The sequence below is a fragment of the Megascapheus bottae genome, chromosome 17 (genome assembly GCF_031878675.1).
Source record: "Megascapheus bottae isolate mThoBot1 chromosome 17, mThoBot2.hap1, whole genome shotgun sequence".
Classification (NCBI taxonomy): Eukaryota; Metazoa; Chordata; class Mammalia; order Rodentia; family Geomyidae; genus Megascapheus; species Megascapheus bottae.
The window spans coordinates 25521110-25535966 of record NC_143525.1 but is presented as its reverse complement, the minus strand read 5'-3'; the positions used below and the strand labels follow the sequence as shown (position 1 = coordinate 25535966).

At 45.2% G+C, this 14857-nt stretch overlaps 1 protein-coding gene and 1 non-coding gene across 4 annotated transcripts in view; one reads left to right on the top strand and one right to left on the bottom strand.

Moving 5' to 3' along the window:
• The window catches only part of Rnf157 (ring finger protein 157), a 57406-nt gene that overhangs the window by 11391 nt on the left and 31158 nt on the right, over positions 1-14857 (top strand). For all 3 annotated transcript variants that reach the window (XM_090350351.1, XM_090350353.1, XM_090350352.1), the window contains exon 2: positions 952-1070. In XM_090350351.1, the coding sequence (XP_090206477.1) occupies positions 952-1070 (119 nt within the window). The remainder of the gene's footprint in view (positions 1-951; positions 1071-14857) is intronic.
• LOC150051431 (small nucleolar RNA U13) lies at positions 7519-7622 on the bottom strand. Its single transcript, XR_016538507.1, has one exon. It is a non-coding gene; the product is annotated as a small nucleolar RNA U13 (small nucleolar RNA).

Here is a 14857-nt window from a genome sequence, read left to right as displayed (position 1 = left end):
GCCCACTCTGGTTTTGAACCTTGATCTTCAGATCTCCCTCCTGAGTAGCTAGGATTATAGGTGTGAGCCACCAGGCCCAGCTCTGTTTCTTACTTTTGATGGATAACTTCCAACAATTAGTCCCTCAGTAGTTAACACCATCACTCTCACAGGATATTTTCCTGCTTGTTATTTTGAGAACTGCCTTACTTTGTGGTGAGTGATTTTTTTTTTTTTTTTTGGCCGGTCCTGGGCTTGAGCTCAGGGCCTGAGCACTGTCCTTGGACCTTTTCAAGGCTAGAGCTCTACCACTTGAGCCTCAGCACCACTTCTGGCTTTTTTCTATGTATGTGGTACCGAGGAATCGAACCTGGGTCTTTGTGCATGCTAGGCAAGCACTGTACCACTAGGCCAAACTCCTGGCCCATTTCCAGTTTTTTTCTAAGTATGTGGTACCTAGGAATTGAACCTGGATCTTCATGCATGCTCACTCTGTCCCCTGTGGTGAGTAATTCTATCCACATTAAGTTTAGTAGGTGTTTCCTCCCCCCCCCCCTCTCTCTCTCTGTCAGTCATGGGGCTTGAACTGAGCACTGTCCTTGAGCATTTTTGGTCACGGCTAGCACTCTACCACTTGGAGCCACAACACCACCCAGTTTTCTGGTGGTTAATGGAGATAAAAGTCTTATGGACTTTCCTGTCCTGGGCTGGCTTTGAACTGTGATCTTCCGTTATCTCCAATCAACCACTCAAAAACTGTAAGTGGAGCTGTGGCTCAAAGTGGTAGAGCATTAGCCTTGAAGAAAAGAGCTCAAGGACAGTGCTCAGGCCCCAGGACCAACCAAAAAAGAAAGAAGAAATGTATCTAATAATTTGTTTGACGGCTTAAACAACAGCAACTCATTATTTTTTTTGCTTTATTTAGTTTGATGGCTGCTTGTCTGACTCTTTTTCTGTCTGTGCCCTCTGTAGGCAGCTATTTTGCCAGCCACTTCATCATGGGAGGAGAGAAGTTTGACTCCACACATCCAGAAGGTTACCTGTTTGGCGAAAACAGCGATCTGAACTTCCTGGGGAACAGGCCAGTGGTGGTAAGGCCATAATCTCTTCACCCTCTTTGGGGGCCCAGGGCTTAGGTTTTTACAGTTCAAACAGCCCTGAAAATAAAAAAAATTGCATTGGCTGGCAAAGTATGCAAATTGGTGTGAGCTGTAAGGCACCTTGAGGAGCCACGTGTACTGGCCCTGCAGGGCTGATGGAGCCCCTGGAAAGGCCATTTTAGTCTCTGTGAGGGTGAGCCCACGCTTTCCTAGGGACTCAAGATTTTTCTAAAGTTCACCTCCTCACACAGCCCTTACTTCTTTTTTTTTTTTTGCCAGTCCTGGGCTTGAGCTCAGGGCCTGAGCACTGTCCTTGGACTTTCTCAAGGCTAGAGCTCTACCACTTGAGCCTCAGCACCTCTTCCGGCTTTTTTCTATGTATGTGGTACCGAGGAATCGAACCCGGGTCTTTATGCATGCTAGGCAAGCACTTTAACCACTAGGCCAAACTCCCGGTCCAAGCCCTTACTTCTTGTCACTTAACACTAAAAGCCTGAATGTTTGTCTCTCCCTCTGTTGATTGTCTGCCCTTCTGTGAAGCAAGGGCTGTGTTTACCATCCAATAGCAAACCTAAAACAAAGCCCAGTATACAGTGATGAGCCTGAGTAAATATGCACTAAGAACGACTGCAGAGTTGTCTTGGATCAATGTTGAAATTAGAATATGTTTCAGGCCTTTGTTCAGCTCATTCCATAAACCAACCTTCTCTCCCCACCCCTTCCCTCTCTCCATTTCTCTCCTTCCTTCCTTCCTTCCTTCCTTCCTTCCTTCCTTCCTTCCTTCCTTCCTTCCTAATCTGTATGTCGAACTCTCTTAAGTAGCTGGGACTTTAGGCACAGGCTACTGTAAACTTGCCTGGCTCCATAAATATGTGTTGATTCTTTTCTCTGCACCTGCATCATAGGGGCTGTGTGATAGTAGCTGCCAAGTGGCTCTTGAGAGGCCTCTATGTGCTTAGAAAGATCATGCAGACTTTCAGACTGCCTCTGCTATCCATGAAAACTCATCTGGCAGAAGAGTTTTTTTTTTCCCTGTGCAAAGCTGGGAATGGGACCATGGCTTTGTTTGCACATATTAGGGCAAGCACTCTAGCAGTGAGCTCCATTTCTAGAGCTCAGAGGACTTCCTGTCAGTTCAGTGAGAGCCCTCCCATTCCCAGTAGCAGTAATTAGTGAGGGTTGCATGCTATGTCTGAGGCCTGTTCCAAGTGTTTTGTTTTTGTTTTTGGCTAGTCCTGGGGCTTGAACTCAGGGCTGAGCACTGTCCTTGTGTTTTCTCAAGGCTTGAGCTCTACCACTTGAGCCTCAGCACCATTTCCAGCTTTTTCTATGTATGTGGTACTGAGGAATTGAACTCAGATCTTCATGCATGCTAGGCAAGCACTCTACCACTAGGCCGAAGTCCTGACAACCACTCCCCCCCCTTTTTTTGTTGGTCATGGGGCTTGAACTTTGGACCTGGCCACTGTCCCTACGCTCTTCAGCTCAATGCTACCACCCTACCCCTTGAGCCACAGCTCCATTTCTGGTTTTCTAGTAGTTAATTGGAGATTAAGAGTCTCACAGGCACTTTAGTGCTGGAGCTGGCTTCAGATCTCAGCCTCCTGAATAGCTAGGATTACAGGTGTGTGCCACCAAGCCCAGCTTGTTCCAAGTGTTTTACATAAGTTTTTCTAAAAGCCTTGTAACTAGGGCTGCCTGGCCACAAGCAGTAATCTTTCTATAGCTTGAGAAAATCCTGTCCTCCTCAAGAAACTTCTAGGCTAGGGGGGCTGACAAAGCATGTCATCAGAAAATGCTGGACACATGAAGAGCTGAGGCAACTGAATGAACTATATGAATTGAGGGTGAGGTAGATAATGGATTTGGTGCAGAGAGGACAGACAAGGGGGGTAGAGTTGGGCAATAAAGATTGGCTGGGATGACAGGGTGGGTAGGAAAAGAGGAGACAGTACAGGCCCCAAAGCATGCTTTGAATCAGCAGACATTTACTGAGCAACTGCTATGTGCCAGGTACTGTGATGGGTGCTATAGATACAGAGCTGAAATGAGCATGTTTGCTCCTCCCTGGAACAGATAAGGAAACTGGTCTGGCCTGATGGTAAAACAGGATTGCAAAGTTGGTCAGGCCTCCAATATTTTGAGAGGTTTTTCCTCCTTTCCATGGGAGCATTTGTGATTTTTTTTAGGCAGGTACAGGAGCTGGAGTCATGGTTTTTTTTTTTTTAGGAAAACCAGGCTGCTTGTGATCATTGTCATCCCCATCTTTGTCTCTTTCTTCCTAAGTCCTCACTATACTAGGCTTCCTTCCACTCCCCTCCCCAACCCGCTGCTGTTCAACTGCCTGCTTTTTTCTGGTTAATAGGAGATAGCCTCCAGGATTTGTCTGCCCTAGACAGCTTGAGCCTCAGTCCTCAGATCTCGGTCTCCTGAATAGCTAGGATTATAAGTGAGCCACCAGTGCTACTTTAATGATGATTTTTTGGGGGGAGCTTGAACTCAGGACCTGGGCACTGCCCTTGAGCTTTCTCAAGGCTAGCACTCTATCACTCCAGGCACAGCCCCACTTCTGGCTCCGCCCCCCCCCCACTTCTGGCTTTTTCTGTGTATGTGGTACTGAGGAATCGAACCCAAGGCTTCGTGCATGCTAGGCAAGCACTATATCTTTAGGCCATGCTCCCAGCCCAATGATCTTCTATTGGGCTTTGATTTTAAAAATTCTTTGTTGATGTTGGTTTATCATAGTTTTCTTCTAACAGAGTCTAATATTGAACTTTTGAAGTCAGCCTGTGCTACAAAGCCAAGGCCCAGTCTCAAAATGAAGGAAGGGAGGGAGTAAGGGTAGGATGGGAAAAAGAAGGGAAAATATGAAGTCCAAGACTTACCATTTTCCTACTCTTGGACCTTGTTTCTGCTTCCTTAATCTTGGAGAAGAATCTTTGTTATTTCTGATAGGTCAGGTAAGAATTAGCTACTGCTTAGAAAAAGGTCCGTCCTGAAGAAGTTATCACTGATACTTTTATTTTTATATTTGTCACATATGGGCATCCTGGATAAAATAGGAAGCCTCCCATACTACAAGTTTGCTATATATAATCATATTTTAAATGAATAATTAGCAACACATGACAACTTTGCTAAATAAAGGTTACCTTGGGAAAAAACAATGAAGAACAAAAAAAAAAAAAAGAAAAAAAAAGAAAAGGTCCTTTCTTGTTACATGGACTTGGCATTTGTGTCTGTTTCTTTCCTCTGATACCAGAAGAGTTTCTATATTTATTTTTTAAATTGGCCTTTTTTTTGGCTGTAAAGATGATTTAAAAATAAGCAAATGCTTCTTTAGGATCATTTAGAGGTTTATGCTGGCTGGCAGACTTTCCCAAAGTTGAGTCACTGTGTTTATGCCTCTGTGGAGGCCTGTGAGTGGCTGGGTGTTTCCTTAATTACTAGGTAGCAGCCTTGACCTTAAACTGGAGCTCTTCTCAGGAGTTTGAACATTGGTGTTTTGTTGTTATGTAGCGGTCATTAAGTACATTGCATAGAATAATTTTTTTGTATGTGTGGGTCATGTAGCTTGAACTCAGCCTGAGCACTGTCCCTGAGCTCTTCAACTCAAGGCTACTGCCCTACCCTTGAGCCAAGCCCCACTTCCCATTTTCTAGAGGTTAATTGAAGATAGGAGGAGTCTCAGGTCCTTTTGTGCCTGAGCTGGCTTTGAACCTTGATCCTTAGATCTCAGCCTCCTGAGTAGCTAGGATTACAGGTGTGAGCCACCATGCCTGGCTTTAAAACATTTTTATTTATTTATTTTTTTTACAAAAACAAACATTTGGGCCGGGAGCATAGCTTAGTGATAGAGTGCTCGCCTAGCATACAGAAAGCCCTGGGTTTGATTCCCTGGAACCACATACTAAGAAAAAGCTGCAAGTGGTGCTATGCCTCAAGTGGAAGAACAACTAGCCTTGAGCAAAAAGTGTCCAAAGACAGTGCCCAGGTCCTGAGTTCAAGCCCTAGGACTGGCAAACAAACAAGCAAGGGCTGCAGGTGTGGCTCAGGCAGTAGCAGTGTATGTGTCTCAGGGTTCAAACACGAGTTGCAAATAGTATTGATAAATGAATAAGACCAAAAAAAAGGTCCAGTCATGGTGGTTCAAGCCTGTAATCCTAGCTAATTGGGAAGGAGAGCCGGAGGATCTTGGTTTGAAACCAGCTTGGGCAAAAAGTTTGGGAGATCCCATCTCAGTCAATAAAAACTGGGTATGACCTGGAGAGGTGGCTCACACCTGTAATCCTAGCTACTCAGGAGGCTGAGATCTGAGGATTATGGTTCAAAGTCAGCCTGGGCACTAAAGTACATGAGACTCCTCAATTAACCACTAGAAAACCAGAAGTGGCACTGTGGCTCGAGGGGTAGGGTGGTAACCTTGAGCTGAAGAGCTCAGGAACAGTGCCCAGGCCTAGAGTTCAAGCACCATGACCACCCCCCCCAAAAATATAGAAATATACAGGACAAATGTAGCATGCTGCTCCACATGTCATTTAACTGTAATAATGGCTGACAGTTTCTGAACACTTCGTAATTTGCCAGACTTGGCTGTCCTATGTGCTTCATATATGTTACCTCATTTTGACCTCACAGCCTACAGGAGGCCATAGTTTCACAGGTGAAGTATACACATCCCAGGGAGTTTACATCACAACTATATAGCCTGTTAGGGATGGAGGTCTTGAACAGGGCAATCTAGCCCCAGAGCTTCAGCCACCATGCCCCTTCTGAGATAAAGTCAGGTGTATTCTAGATCTCTGCTGCATCCTGTGTGTGACTCCATCTGGTTGTGGCTTTGAGTAGAGATCTAAAAGTAGAAGGACCAGGTGGAGTACAGCCATCCTGAGCAAGCATCCCTGGGAGAATGGGTATGCGGGGTGTAATTCCATCTGCCCAGCTGACCTCTGGGTTTTGCTGTGACTGCTCTTCATGCTTGCTTAGGGATGGGCCCCATCTGAGGGTTGACATGAAGTTTGAGTTCTGAGGAACTGACTTCCACTCTCAAGTGACAGGGCTGGGTATCAGCAAGTGGGCATCAGGTTACAGAGCAGAGAGGACAGCCTTTTAAAGCCATCTAGCAGCCCACAACAAGAGAGGATGGGCAGAGAAACAGGCTGAAATGAATTGTCATATTAAAGCCATAGACTTCCTGGCTCCTAGGATTTGTGGTGTCCAGTTGAGCAGACTAGAAAGCAGATCATCCCACCAGAAGTGACAGATCTGTCACTTAGGATAATCCATCACAGCAAGTGTGTGTGTGTGTGTGTGTGTGTGTGTGTGTGTGTGTGTGTGTGTATGTGTGTGTGTGTGTGTGTGTGTGTGTGGCTTGAACTCAGGGCCTGGATGCTGTCTCTGAGCTTTCCTCAAGACTAGCTGTAGCATTTGAGCCACAGTATCACTTCCAGCTTTTATCTTTCTTTCTTTCTTTTTATAATTTAGTGGAGATAAGAGTCTCATGGATTTTTCTTTTTTTTTTTTTTTTATTTTGCCAGTTCTGAGGCTTGAACTCAGGGCCTGAGCACTGTTCTTGGGCTTTCTCAAGGCTACTACTCTACCACTTGAGCCACAGAACCACTTCAGGCCTTTTCTGTGTATGTGTTACCTCGAACCCAGGTCTTTGTGCATGCTAGGCAAGCACTCTACCACTAGGCCAAACTCAGGCCTTTTGTAGACTTTTCCTAACTTTGAACTGCAGTTCTCAGATCTTAGCCTCATAGGTAGCCAGGATTACAGGCATGAGTTACCGTGCCAGCTTCATCACCGCACCTTTTTTTACCGCACCTTTTTTTTTTTTTAATCAAGTCTTCGGGGTCAGATCTAAAGAAACTTGAGTCTGTGTATGTTCAGAAAGACAGGTGAAGAGCATGATGGTCGCAATTTCCAGTTTTATTTATATCCTGCCATGAAATGCTCGGTTAGCTTGGTGTGATTTACACTGGGCTCTCAGTTTACACGTGGGGATGGTTCTGACTTTGGAGGAGTGAAGTGCTTGGAAGGTGCCTGTGGGCTGCTGGATGGCAACCAGCCTGGAGTAATGATAGCCAGCTGGCCACCATTTCCAAAGTCTGTTATTTCTGTACCTGCCAGCTCTGTGAGATAATCTGCTCTAGTCTTTGTTTTTGCAGTGGTGGGGTTTGAACCAGAGCTTCATGCATGCTAGGCATGTGATCCACTACTGAACTCCCCTCAGCCCATCCTCACACTAGGTTGTAAGTGCAGGTTTTTTGTTTTGTTCTCTTTTAGGCAGGGTCTAGTTATAGTCTAGACAGATTGCCTGCGGACTTGAGATCCTCCCACTTCAGCGTCCCAAGTGCTGGGGTTACAGGCCTGTGCCACCATATCAGGCTGCTGCTGCTCCTGCTCTTGCTCTTCCTCTCTGCTTCTCTCTTCTCCCTCTCTGAGTAATGAGCTGAGGTCATAGCAAGATTTGAGGAAGGCATCTGTCAGTCACACAGCAACATGACCATCCTATCATCATGCACATGAGCTTTAAGTGGTGACTGGAGCTTCTGAAAGTCTTTGCCATGGTACCTCTACAGAGGAGCAGGACTGAAGACCTCTGGGAATCACAGTGATGAAGTGTTCAGTGAAGACCACCCTGGCCCAGAAGATACTAGAAGAACTAGAGCTGGGGTGTGTGTGGGGAGGGTGTGGGTGTGGGTGTGTATGTGCATGTACATGCGCGTGCATCAATCATGGGGCTTGAACTCTGGGCCTGGGTTCTGACCCTGAGCTCTCCAGCTCAAGGCTACCACCCAGGCCTTGTCTCTGAGCTCTTCAGCTCAAGGCTACCACCTTACCCCTTGAGCCACAGCGCCACATCTGGTTTTCTAGTGGTTAAGTGGAGATAAGTATTGGGCTGGCTCCGTGATCCTTAGAACTCAGCCACCTGAGTAGCTAGGATTACAGGCGTGAGCCACTGTGCCTGGCTAAGAGAATTCTCTTATTAGTCCATATTCCAGCTATAGCAATCAGTACTTTCTTTTTTGGTCCTGGGGCTGGAACTCAGGGCCTAGGCACTGTCCCTAAGCCTCTTTTGCTCAAGGCTAACATTCTAGCCATAGCACCATTTCTGGCTTTTTCTGTTTATATGGTACTAAGGAATCAAACCGAGTTTCATGAATGCTAGGCACATACTCTATTACTAAGCCACATTCCCAGCCCATCAGTATTTTCTTTTATTGCCAAAGTTCATCTAAAATGGAAGGCACTCTGGTATGCAGTCACAGAAGTGGATCCAGGCCATGTCTATAAGAACTATTTATTTAGGGGGGAAAACCAAGACGGGTGGGGAGCGTGGGGGGGGGAGGGAAATGGGTACCAAGACATGTGAAAGGGTATCAATGTATGTGAATTAATGCACCTTGTATCTGGCAAATATCATGTAACCCTTTTACTAATTACAATAAAAAATGCAAAAAAAAACCCCTATTTATTTATTTTTGCCAGTCCTGGGGCTTGAATTCAGGGTCTGGGCACTGTCCTTGGGCTTTCTCAAGACTAGCATTCTACTACTTTGAGCCACAGAGCCAATTCTGGCTTTTTCCCATGTATGATACAGAGGAATCAAACCCAGGGCTTTGTGCATGCTAGGCAAGTACTCTACCACTAGGCTATGTTCCCGGCCCCTGTAGGAATTATGTAAATTAAGAGTTCTTTATCTTTGGATTTCAGTTAACTGCCACACATCTCACTAAATGTATCTGCTTCCAGGAGCCTTCCTTGGTGCCTGAAGAATGATCCGGGTCTGTAGAGAATTCACTGTCCCTCCCACACAATACATACTGGCCACCACTGCTATTCTACTCGTGGCTGGTGGGTATATAGTATTCTGCAGAGCTTAGATGAAGCCCTTGAATATTCTACTTACAAACTGGGAAGACTGGGCTAGGCACCATAGTTCATGCCTGAAATCCCAGGGAAGCAGAGATCAAGAGGTTGGTTCATGGTACTGGGCTGGCTCAGGCAGTAAATGAGTCCCCACCTCAATCAGTAAGCCAGACATGGTGATTCATGGCTACGATCTCAGCTATGCAGTAGGCTGTAAATAGAAAGATTGTAACATAAATAACTTGACCCTACCTGAAAAATAACTAAATCAAAAAAAGGACTAGGGGTGTGGTTCAAGTGATAGAGTACTTTCCTAGCAAGAGAGTCCAGTAATAAATTTGTCCCCATCCTCTTCCCCCACCAAAAAAAAAGAGAAGAATTAGAAAGTCTGTGACTGTCACTCTGCAAGGAACAGAAATCATCTGCATGATTCCTCAGGACCTGGGGTATTCAGGAGTTGACTATAAGGGCAACATTATGGGTGGCACAAATGTCCCTTATCTTAGATGGGAATTACACCATTTGTCCATCAAAATTCATAGCACTGTACCCAGAAAGAAGAGTTTTACTGTTTATAATTATATGTTAATGAACACAGAAAGGAGGGGTGGTTAGTAGAAGGGCCTGCTTTCCACATTGCCTCAGGAATGTCTGTGACATGTCCTCTTCAGTGTTCATAGCTGTGGTGGCCTCAGCCTAAGCCACCGAGCTTGGGTCTCAAGTAGAGCTGGTGTGTCTGGTCTCCTTGTAGGATGGCTGGCCCGGAAGCTGTCTCTAATGAGGCCTTTATTTTCTTTTTTTGTTAGACACCAGGGTCTTAGACAAAAGGAGAGCTTGCTTAGCTCTCATTAGCCCCCTCCTTTCCCATGGTCAGTCAAGAACCCACACAGCCTGTGGGTCCCTGGGGTAGGAATTTATAGGGGTCCCACAAGGCTGCATTCCAGTAGAGATTTACAGCAATTCTCCAGGGTCCCAACAAAGTAAATGTGTCCTAATTGTTTTTACTCCAAGTGCTTTGGGATTTATAGATAAGAGGTCCTTACTATGTTGCTTTTATTTTTCATGTGTATATTCTGTTCTACAGGCATTCGCTATGGCATTACTCGTAGGTTCCTTTAAGATAAGCTAGTCCAAATGATAACTAGTGTTTCCACGGCATGCTATGCCTTTTCAGAGCATTCTTTGTTGATGATGGTGATTGTGGGGCTTGAACTCAGGGCCACAGTGCCACTTGTGGTTAATTGGAGACAAGAGTCTCAAGGACTTTTCCTGTCCAGGCTGGCTTCAAACTGCAATCCTCAGTCTCCTGAGTAGTTAGGATTTCAGGTGTGAGCCACCAGCACCCAGCTTTCAGGACATTTTTATATGATCTCAAACACCCTATAGGCCAGACAGAGGCTGGGAATTCCATTTTACACTGATGCCAGAGCATTCAATCACCTCCCAGCACATTATATATCCAGCCAGTGGGAGGGAATCCTTAGTCTTCTAGCCTCTGCTGCCACACGCATGTTATTAGGTCATCTCACCTTCTTTCTCTAGTCTAGCCACAGCTCAGTGACAGGACTAGGTCTTAGCTTGAGAAATATTAAATGCCAGTTAGGCTGAATTCCTCTACAAATCCTTAATTTAATAATCGCTCAGCAGAAGCCTATATTATATTTTCTTTTCCTTTTTTTTCCCCCACAAGCCAGTTGTGTATTCTGAGGGGCAGATCTCAGCATTCTGGCACATTACTCTGGAACATACGCTGTGCTTTTCAGAAGATCTTGTCATCAGAGCACCATTCCCCATGTCATCTGCATCTTGGCGTGCGACACTTATGGCTCAGGGTGGTACAGAAAATGGCTCCTATGTGGGTTTTGCTTGATCTTCCAGTGCCCTCCGCAGATGAGCTCACACACAGCACACACAGCCCCCATAGAAAGAGGGAAGGGAGGAAGCTCTGCTGCCGTCTCTTGGAAGCATGGAGAAAAGGACTGCCCAAGAAAGCCTCAGTGCCTTAGAACAAGCTACCAAAGCCTGACTGATCTGGTTTGGTGTGGTATGCAGCCGATTAAAGCATCAGGGTTGCAGGAATTTCCTCGAAGTTTCTTTGAAACATAGTGAAACCACAACTCTGAACTCTCACCTCTGCTTCCTGTTGTCATTGGATGCCCCATCTTACTGGAAACTGTGCTTGCTGGTGTTGCATTTCAAAGAAAAAGTTGGTTTACTTTTCTGTGCGCGCGCGCGCTCTCTCTCTCTCTCTCTCTCTCTCTCTCTCTCTCTCTCTCTCTCTCTCTCTCTCTCTCTCTCTCTCTGCCTCTCCCTCCCTCTCTGCCCCTTCCTCCTCCCTCCTTCCTCCCTCTTCCTCCCTTCCTCTCCTTTTTCCCTCAGTTGTGGGGCTTGAGCTCAGGACCTGCGGGCTGTTTCTGAGCCTCTTTGTGCTCAAGGCTAGTGCTCTATCACTTGAGCCACAGAACCACTTCTGGCTTTGGGTGGTTAATTGGAGAAAAGAGTCTCATGGAGACTTTTCTGCCCTGGCTGGCTTTAACCTGCAATCTTTAGATCTCAGCCTCCTGAGTAGCTAGGATTACAGGCTTGACCAGCTTCTCTTTTATTTTATTATTTTTGAATCTTGGAATCTTTATTAAAAGGCCAGTGACTGCATGGCAGAGTCTCATCTCAAAGGCCAGCAGCCAGAAAACACACTCAATACAGTCAGGAAGCAGGCCAGAGACACAGTCAGGAATTAGGCCAGAGATGACAGAAACAACAGGTACAATATCAATAAGCCAATTCAGATCTGATAGGGAGCTGAATTAAGATGCCATGCTGATGGGAGAACAGCCAGGAGACAGGACGCAGGACCCAAACACGGAGGCACGTGGCTGCTTAATTTTTTTTAGACAAGGTCTCACTGTGTAGTCCAGATTTGCCTGAAAACTTGAAATCCTGCTGCCTCTGCCTCCATGAGTTAGTGCTAAGATCATAGATGTGTACTTGGCATTTTATGCTTTTAAAGAGATGCATAATGAAGCTGGGTTCCAGTGGTTAACACCTATAATCCTGGTTACTCAGGTAGCTGAGATCTGAGGATTGGGGTTCAAAGCCAGCTCAGGCAGGAAAGTCTGTGAGACTTTCTTTTTTTTTTTTTTTTTGCCAGTACTGGGCTTGAGCTCAGGGCCTGAGCACTGTCCTTGGGCTTTCTCAAAGCTAGAGCTCTATCACTTGAGCCTCAGCACCACTTCTGGCTTTTCTCTATGTATGTGGTACTGAGGAATCGAACCCGGGTCTTCGTGCATGCTTAGCAAGCACTCTACCACTAAGCCAAACTCTCAGCCCCAAGTCTGTGAGACTTTTATCCCCACTAATCTACTAATATGTATATTGTAGAGCTTTTGTTTTTTTGGGGTTTTTTTTTTGCTGCACTATATTACTTTACTGCAGTATGTAGGTTGTTATAACCATTCTGTTGTATCATTAGTTATGTTGCTAATCGCTTCCATGTTCCATCTATAACCTGAACTTCATCATTGGATGCTATGTGCAGGGATTTTGAATTGTTTTGAACACCTGATTCGACTGACAGTTCTCTCTGCTCGTATTCTTCACATAAGAGAAGGCAGCTCAGAATCTCCTTCTTGAGAGTGGATTCCTGTTTGTGAGTTGGGTGACGAGTCTCCTAGCCAGATGGAGTAGGATGAGAAGTATGGAGGAAGGGTTGCTTGTCTAGGCAGAGTGGCTCCCACCATTAGTCGTTATTTACCATTGCTGGAGTGTACTAAAGGGCTGCTTACTCTCTTCAGCTCTACCTGCACATAGGCAGAATTCTTCACAACTTAAAGCAGCCCAGCTTCAGAAGGGTAGCACTGTATAACTGGGTTAGGTTTGGATCTGAGAAGAAAGGAGCCTCTCTCAGGGACCTAGCAGTGGAGGGATTTTGATTGTCAACAGTGTGGATGCACAAGATGTCACATAGTCCTGAGCATCTCAGGCCATACCCCTGCCTGAAGAAGAGGGTAGAAGAGAGAAAATGGGGGTGCCGTGCTCATTAAGCAAGATCTGAGCAGCTCTAGGACTCATGGTTTGCTCTCAAATTCATTCCTTGTGGTATTAGGGTTTGAACTCAGGGCCTGGAGCTTACATGACTGGCATTCTATTATTTGAGCCACACCTCCAGCTCTGTCTTTTGCTGGTTATTTTGGGGATGGAATCTAGCACACTTTCTTTCCTAGGCTGGAAGGATTATAGGTGTGAGCTACCAGCATCTGGCTTTCCCACACTCTTCCTGGCATCTTAGGTGAACAGGCAGAATTGCTTAATTGGACAGTTGCTCAATTTAATTGCTTAATTAAATATTTTGGAAAGGATCAGCAATAACTGTGACCTCATGTAGCCATGACATTGGTCCAGTAACTTCCTAGCAGGGAACCTTACAAACTATTAATATACTGCTTTTTTGGATGGATTTCTTGGGTGGCCAAGTCTGAACACCAAATATCTTTTGTTCAAGGTCCTCTTGTGATACCTTGTTGATATGTCCTTCATATCTTTGTTATGAATGAAAAAAAAAGTCTTGCATCTTATCAGCTTTGTAAATACTGGTCTTTTTAATAGTGGTCAGCTTCACCCAAGAAGTAGATAAGAAGTGACCCCAGATCTCAGTCTTCTGAGTAGCTAGGATTACAGGCATGAGCCTCCAGCATCCAGCCAACTGGGCTTTTTTTTTAAGCCCCCACATATGATTTTTGGCTCCTTTTTAGTTTGAGAATCTCAGACTAAGAGGTTAGTAGAGCAGATGCTATCACACACAAGCTCTTGTCACCCTGCCGGTGAGAGCAAACATCCCATACTTCCTTAGTGCTCCATCTTAAGACTTGTCCTTGTTTCTAGAGTTGCCCAGTGTAGAGTTTTTTTGTTTTATTTTAAATAATGAGATCCCAAGGTGGACCTTTTTAAAACATGTAATGGTTTCAGTCGGGTACCTGTGGCTTGTACCTGTTTAATTCTCGTTACTCAAGAGACAGATCTGAGGACTGAAGTTCAAAGTCAGCTAGGGCATGAATGTTTAAGAGATTGTTAGCACAAATTAACTACTCCAAAGCCAGAAGTACAGTTGTGGCTCAAGTGGGAGAGCACCAGCCTTGAGCTGGAAAAGTTAAGGGACAGCTCCCAGGCCCTGAGGTAAAGCCTCGGGACTGGCATAAAAAAAAAATTAGAATGGTTTCTACTAACTGAAGAAAGGCCAGAACATTAGGATTAAATGAAGTAGTCCCAAATAAAGAGAAAGAAACCATAAAACCATATACACTAAACAACAGAAACATCAATGCTATCTTTGAGAATTGATAGGGATGTCATATGCTAGTTCACACTTATACATGCTACGTGAGTATGATCTGGCATGACTCAAATACCAAAGGATAGAAAATTATGTGCTGTTAGAAAGCTTTTTATTGGAAGTAATAATTTATTTTTATGAGTGGTTAGTTTTTTATATAGACCATTAGAAATTACCTAATAATTTAGAAGTGGAGTATTGTTCTTATTTCATGCACTGTGATCACTTTTTTTTTGTGAGTCATGGGACTTGAACTCAGCCTGGGTGCTATCCTTGTGCTCTTCAGCTCCAGGCTACCACCCTACCCCTGAGCCTGGGCATTGTCCCTCAGCTCTTCAGTTCAAGGTTGCTGCCCTACCCTTGAGCCAAGCCCCACTTCCCGTATTCTAGAAGATAATTGGAGATAAGAGTCTCAGGTCGGGGGCCAGGAACTTGGCCTAGTGGTTAAAGTGCTTGCCTAGCATGCACGAAGACCCGGGTTCGATTCCTTGGTACCACACATATAGAAAAAGCTGGGAGTGGTGCTGAGGCTCAAGTGGTAGAGTTCTAGCCTTGAGAAAGTCCAAGGACAGTGCTC